The 6,914-nt window shown below is 38.9% G+C and overlaps 2 protein-coding genes across 5 annotated transcripts in view; one reads left to right on the top strand and one right to left on the bottom strand.

Moving 5' to 3' along the window:
• Nucleotides 1-3,305, top strand: part of LOC121935791 (UDP-glucuronosyltransferase 2A1-like) — a 56,018-nt gene extending 52,713 nt beyond the window's left edge. Inside the window, exons 6-7 of one of the 4 annotated variants that reach the window (XM_042477675.1) lie at nucleotides 1,058-1,277; nucleotides 2,340-3,305. In XM_042477675.1, coding sequence (XP_042333609.1) covers nucleotides 1,058-1,277; nucleotides 2,340-2,616 — 497 coding nt within the window. In that variant the 3' untranslated portion in view covers nucleotides 2,617-3,305. The remainder of the gene's footprint in view (nucleotides 1-1,057; nucleotides 1,278-2,339) is intronic. The other 3 variants (XM_042477677.1, XM_042477676.1, XM_042477678.1) reach the window with 3 other exon arrangements.
• Nucleotides 3,306-4,903: 1,598 nt separating this feature from the next.
• YTHDC1 (YTH domain containing 1) overlaps nucleotides 4,904-6,914 on the bottom strand; it is a 31,343-nt gene continuing 29,332 nt past the window's right edge. The window contains exon 15 of the mRNA XM_042473604.1: nucleotides 4,904-5,866. Coding sequence (XP_042329538.1) covers nucleotides 5,636-5,866 — 231 coding nt within the window. The 3' untranslated portion in view covers nucleotides 4,904-5,635. The remainder of the gene's footprint in view (nucleotides 5,867-6,914) is intronic.

The following is a 6,914-nucleotide window of genomic DNA, read 5'->3' as shown; positions in this document are numbered from 1 at the left end:
GCAGCCGTTCTGAGAGCCTTTAGGGCTGAAGGGCAGGGTATAAATACAGTAAATAAATAAATAATTTGCAGCTCCAATCCAGAGAAGATTTATCGAATTTTAGTTTGAATGAAATTAAAGGGTTCACATTGTTCCACTGCTTTCAGTGGGGTTTTAACACAAGACTTTATTTGGACTGAAGCTCTTGTGTACATTTACATGGGCAGATAAGTAAATCTGGAATGGGCTATTAAAATCTACAGAGACAGTTGGGTAGCATACAGTAACAGCTGCTCTACAGGTTTATACATTAGATTGGTAAAGTATTAGAAGTTTATAAATTATTATTCCAGTCACAGATTCACGCCACCATCTCATCCTTAAAGTCTTTATACGTCTTCTTTATTTTTATTTACAGGTGGGTGAGAATTTTGTTTCAGTTCTTTTAATCAGTTTATTGAAATTCAAATATAGGAAAAAACAAAACTGACAGATTTGACAATTAAATTAAAAAAAATAAATTTAAAATGTACATAGTTCTTCCTATTAGCTCTATAACAACCAGCATCATTTGTTCTTCTATGCTTCCCAGGACTATTCTTTCCTATGGTTTTGTTCTGGATATTAAAATCACTACCGCCCTGATAACCAAAATCATTCGTAGGATTTTGTCAGTGTGGAACCCATTTTCCCCCTGCAATGTTTACCAGCAAAAAGGAGAAAACAGTAGAAACCTCTGGATGTCCCATAGAAAATGCAAAATATATATAAATAAGGTTATTGATAAAGGAAGAGCTATTTTCAAAGGACAGTTTAGAACCCTAAATATGTATTTGATAATGTGTACTTTCAATTATTTGTGCTCTGGAAATTACAAAATATCTTTATTCTCTCCTACTGCCGATTTGTGGTGATCCAAGATCATACTCCCATTTCAAGGAAACATTTGACTATTTAGAATAAATGACAGCCTTCTGGAATTGAACTGAGCTGGCATATACTAGTAGACAGTTCCAATAACAAGTTGTTATCATTCCTTTCATATATTACTCAGCACGTTCTTCTATTTCCTTTCCAGGACATCCCAAGACAAAAGCCTTTATAACACACGGTGGAACAAATGGGGTCTATGAAGCCATTTACCATGGGATTCCCATGGTAGGGATCCCCATGTTTGCTGACCAGCCTGATAACATTGCTCACATGAGAGCAAAAGGAATGGCTATAGAGTTGAATATCCACACAATGAAAGCACAAGACTTGTTGGATGCTGTGAATACTGTCATTCACAATGTGACGTAAGTCTATTGGAAACCATTCTCTGAAAGCAGATCATTATTTATATGCATCTGAGACTGAATTTTGTGAACTGTTACTGAACCAAAAATAATTCCAAAACTGTGGCATTTCTTCATTATGCAATTAAAAAAAATTAAACTAGCACTCTCATTTTGATTTTCACAGCAAAGAACTGAATGCAAAATTAATCTAGAGCAGGGAGGGTGAATATATGGCCTTGTAGATGTTGCTGAACTGCAGCTCCCATCAACACTCACTGTGAGTGGTGGCTAGGCTGGTTAGATGTCATTGGAATTGGAGTCCACCAACATTTGGAGGGGCTGTGCTTAGAAGAAAAATATAGCACTATTGCCGTTTATTTATGAAAATGTGGAGGAATCGTTCCTAGTATCAACGTGAAACCACATAAATTTTTTCTTTCACAAAGAGCCTAACTGCACGATAATAGAAGGCTGAAACGCAGCTGGAGAGAAGTAGCTTTCTCCTTGCATCTGTTTTCCCCAAAGGAGAGGGCTGGAAAATGCCATTTGGCAAAATGCACGTTTTTATGACCATCTGCCTCAGGAAGGAGAATGGAAGTGCTATGATAGCGTGTAGCGAGGCAAGGAGAAAGCCGCTTCTCTCCGGCACTTCAGAGACATTTATTAAAACAGTACATTGCTTTCAATTGAACAGCTATTACACAGGAACTAAGGCACTGTGGAAGTTAGTAACTCGAAGGCTTTCATGGCCAGCATTCATAGTTTTTTTGTACTGTTTTAATAAATGTCTCTGAAGTGCCGGAGAGAAGCGGCTTTGTGATCATGTTCTAGAAGAGTTTATTCCTGATGTTTCGCCAGCATCTGATGCCAGCCACAGATGCCGGCGAAACGTCAGGAATAAACGCTTCTAGAAAATGGCCACATAGTCCGAAAAACTCACAAAAAACTATTAATGAGAACTGTTTATTCATCTTTAATCCTTTGTATATGAGGTTGATATTTACCAAGCACTGCAGTAGACACAATTTCTGGTTCTATTGCACTTTATTCTTATTTCTTTCTCCACTCTCACCTCTGCAGATATAAGGAAAATGCAGTACGAGTATCGCAGATTCATCATGACCAACCCATGAAGCCTCTAGATCGAGCTGTCTTTTGGATTGAGTTTGTCATGCGCCACAAAGGTGCCAAGCACTTGAGAGTTGCTGCCCATGACTTGACTTGGTACCAGTATCATAGCATTGATGTCATTGTCTTCTTGATCAGCTGTGTAGCACTTTTCATATTCATTGCTATAAAAAGCTGCTTATTTTGCTGTCGGAAATGTGGCATCACGAAGAAAACAAAAACGGAATAGTTTTTGGGACACAGCCATCATGTACCATATATTATCCAGCATGTTCAGACTGGGTATGTTTAACCATTTACCATGATGTTCAGTTTGATTGAATGTATAAGGAAACCTAGCTTTCTCAGGCTCCATTCAAGTGGCATAGATTTACAAGTATTAATAAAGATACCTATAAAAAACGTTGTTGTTGTTGGGTGCTTTGAAGTAGTTTCCGACTTATGGTGACTGTAAGGTGAACCTATCATGGGATTTTCTGGAGCTAGGAGTGTGTTACTCACCCAAAGTGATCCAGTTTTCCATGGCTGAGCAGGAAATTGAACTTTGATCTTTCAGTCATAGTCCCATGAGCAAACTACTACATCATGCCGGATTTCAAAACTTTAGGTTTATTTCTAATTGAGGTAAACCCGTGGTTTGGGACTGAAATAGTGCAGTCACAGCTTTCTGGAGATCAGTGTCTCTGTACAGCGGGCCCTCGGTATCTACGGGGGATCCATTCCAGATCCTCCCATGGATACCAAAATCAGTGGATGCTCAAGCCGCATAGTACTCAATGGTGGTGCAGCTGCGACAATGACATTTTGCCCCTCCTTTGAAGCCCGCCTCATTGCTCACCTCTTCTTCCTCCTCTTCTCCTGTTGCTGCAGCTCTTCCTCCTTTTTCATCCTCCTCCTCCCCCTCCTCTTCACCCAGTCTCTGCTCTTCCTCCCCCTTTTCCTTCCTCCTCCTTCTCTCTCCTTCTCTTCCTCACCTCGACCACCACTGCTATTGCCCCCCTCCCCATGAGCTTACCATTCACAGAGGGTCAAATCCATGGATGGCAAGTGCGTGGGTACGGAGGGTGGACTGCACATCTGATGAAGTCAAAGTATATATAGCAGTTGCAGAAATTCTTGCTAGAGTAGGAATTTGGGCATGTTTGTTAAATGTCTGTGTTCAAGTGGCTAAGACAGTGCTTTTGAAATGGAAAGAACAGATTCCTACTAGTTGTTTTTATAAATAATGTACAACAGAAATAAAGCAACACATACATGTTGGAGTCTACTTGAAGTCAATGGAATATGCAAAATTAAATGCTTACATTCCACTTGGAGGATTGTCCTCTATGTTTATTTTGGATAGATCTTTCTTTCCAGGATTGACAGAGTGACCAGGAAAGGCAAGGGCTGCCAAGTGTTCAGTTCTACAGCACTGAAATGATTCTTTCAGGAGACAGGTTATCTGAGGGTGGGAGTGAAACCAATAAGCTTAATAAATAAGCACACAAATGTTGCGTTCCAGAGCACTCTCTCATTGGTAGTAAGTCCTATTGAGGAAACACACATGATTCAAGCACTGCATTTTTATAGTGTCTCCATACAATCCCACATGTATCACTTGGCTCTAGAATAATCTATGAAGGTTCACAGTCAACATGTTTTACCTGGTAATCTGGAACTACTATTTTCAGACACCAACACAAATGGCAACTTCTACCATCTCATCACTTTTTTGCTCTGAATAAAACACACTTGGGTAAGCTCAGAGATAGAGATTACAGGCTGGAAAAAACAGCTTTAAATAAGATGACCTCAAGTAGGACCTCAAAGAATGTGGAATTAATGACTATTTTCCATCTCTGCAAATAAAAACTGACATAGAGCTATCTGTTCTCTGTCTTTAGGTGAAACACAGTAGCTCCTGTGTTAGCTTGGAAAAAAGCATTAAGTAACAAGACAACCATCATGTCAGCAAAGCTGGAAATTAAATGTAATGTAGTTTGTAAAGTCAAGTGAAATCAATTAGGTAATGTGACATTATCAAATGATTGCAAGTTGAGTGAGCCCTCATTGTGGTAACCCATCAAACCTACCTAGGAGTAAGGTCCATTAACAGTAGCTGGGCTTACCTCTGAGTAACTCTGTATGCATTGGTAATCATATTTATAATTGACTGTTACTACCTCATTCCCTATCCTCCTATCTCTGCAACATTTTATCAACTTTCCCATGTTAATGGTTTTCCAAACCTTTGGATGTTGACTTGTCTGCTAACTGGTTGTCTGCTACAAATTTCAGAGTATACTTAACAGGAATTTGCAGTGCAATTTCAATTAAATGTGGTACAGCATCAAGGCTATGAGGTATCACGATTCCTTCATGTGGTGTGAGGGAGAAACCTAAAACAGACACAACAACCTCTTGTCTCTCCAACATTTTGTTAAGTAAGTCACTGAGCCAGAAGTGACATTTTCAGTTCACTGCTTTGTTACTGTTGTTGCAGAAGCTGTTAATGCAGGAAAATCCATGGATAATGACTCTTACCAATTTATTATAAAAAAGCAATGGTAGCAATGTAGAATACAGCAGCATTTTGTGTTCTATGCATCGGACAGTCTAAACAATGTGGATGTTTCAAGGAAATAAGGGACTGGGAGAAGCAATTAAACAATAGCATTAACCAAAATGCCACCAGAACAAAGGAACATTCTTTTTGAAGGTTAAAAATTAGGTATCAATATCTTTATATTGCTTTCATTATTGAACAAGCTTGACTTTTACAGAAGTTAAAAAAAAAAAAAAAACAGCCAGAAAAACCAAGACATGGCTGCTCCAAAGCTGCCATACAACCCAAACCATCACACTCAGTATTTGCATACTTGATAGCAGCATCCCCCCCCCCCACATAAATCATGTAAAAACTACATATAAGAAAACAGAGCAAAAATCTTATCACAGTTATCAATATTGGAAAAAAATGCGATTAAATTACTGTTAACATAAACACATGGGGAAGATAATTTATCTACATATTTTAAACTGTTTCCCAAGACTACTCAAATTAAAGTAATCAAGCTTTGCACATGTTTTTGGCTGATGGGTTTTTTTTTCCAGTTCACAGCTTACTGCATGCTTGGAACAAAGAGGGTCAATTATAAATCCTTCTACACAATAAAGTAGGCCGATGGAGGAAAAAAGTTTACTACCTGTAAACACACAAATATACAAGCCTCTGCTTCTTTAAGTGACTGTCGTTCCATAATGCATTATCTTCTGTATCTTCCTCTTTCCCCCCTGTCTCTGTCCCGATCACATATTCTCTCTCTCTCCCTGTCCCTCCCCCGATCTCGGTCTCTGTCTCTTCTTGTATCTCGGGGTCGATCCCGTTCACGTTCTCGCTCACGTTCCCGCTCTCGCTCTCGGGGCCTGCTTCTTCGGCCGCTGACAACTGCTTGTGTCCGACGTAGAAAGTCATCTACTCTCATGTCATAGTCATGCTATGGAAGTCAAAGCAATTTTAAGTAGCACTTAGTTAAAGATCCACAAATCCTACTATGCCAACTTGTGCCTACAACAATTTTTGGATCCTAAAAAATTTAGAAGGATATTTTGTTAGAGGGGCTCCAAATTGGGGTAAGAAGAAGATCCACTTTGATAGTGGGAACAAGGGACCTTTTGGAATCGATTTCCAACACAGAGCGAAGGCAAATCGGGAATTGGTTTAAATTGCAAGTGGGAATGAGCCCTAGGTTTTTCTTTTTAAAACCAAATTAAATCATTAACACAGACACCAAATCCCTTTGCTCCACTATTGATGAGTAGTTAGTATAGGTTGAATCTCCCTTATCTCGACTTCTGAAATGCTCCAAAACCCAAAACATTTTTCATGGGTGGCTGGCTGAGAAACTGACACCTTTGCTTCCTGATGATTCAATGTAGACAAACTTTTTTCACGCACAAAATTATTTAAAATATTGGATAACATTACCTTCAGGTTATGTGTATAACATATATATGAACTATAAATGAATGCTGTGTTTTGCTTGGGAGCTCAGAGCAGATCCCTAAAGCTCAGTAAGCTTGGAAGCATACATGAAGATGGAAAAGGGACTGTTGGATGGCACAAGAACAGCACTGCACTGTCAAAATATATACAGTGGGCCCTTGTTATCCACTGCGGTTTGGTTCCAGGAGCCTGTGGATAACAAAATCCGTGGATGCTAAAGTCCCATTAAATACAATGGCATTGCAAAATGGTGTCCCTTATATAAAATAGCAAAAACAAGGTTTGTTATTTGGAATGTATACTTTTTTTTGAATATTTTCAAGTTGTGGACACTTGCATCCATGGATAAAAAAATCTGTGGATAAGGAGGGCCGACTGTACAGGTATTTTGGTTTTTCCATCCCAGACTTCTCAGCAATTTCCATGTTAAATAGAGATAGCAGTTTTGAAATTCCAAGCCTATCTAAAACAAAATCTGAAAGGTAATGAATATTCAAATCTAATATATTAAGTGTTTCAACTGCACCTGACCAGTCTCT

This window comes from Sceloporus undulatus, chromosome 6, assembly GCF_019175285.1.
Source record: "Sceloporus undulatus isolate JIND9_A2432 ecotype Alabama chromosome 6, SceUnd_v1.1, whole genome shotgun sequence".
Taxonomy (NCBI): Eukaryota; Metazoa; Chordata; class Lepidosauria; order Squamata; family Phrynosomatidae; genus Sceloporus; species Sceloporus undulatus.
Note: the sequence above shows the minus strand (reverse complement) of the source record. Positions and strands in the feature narration are given on the sequence as shown.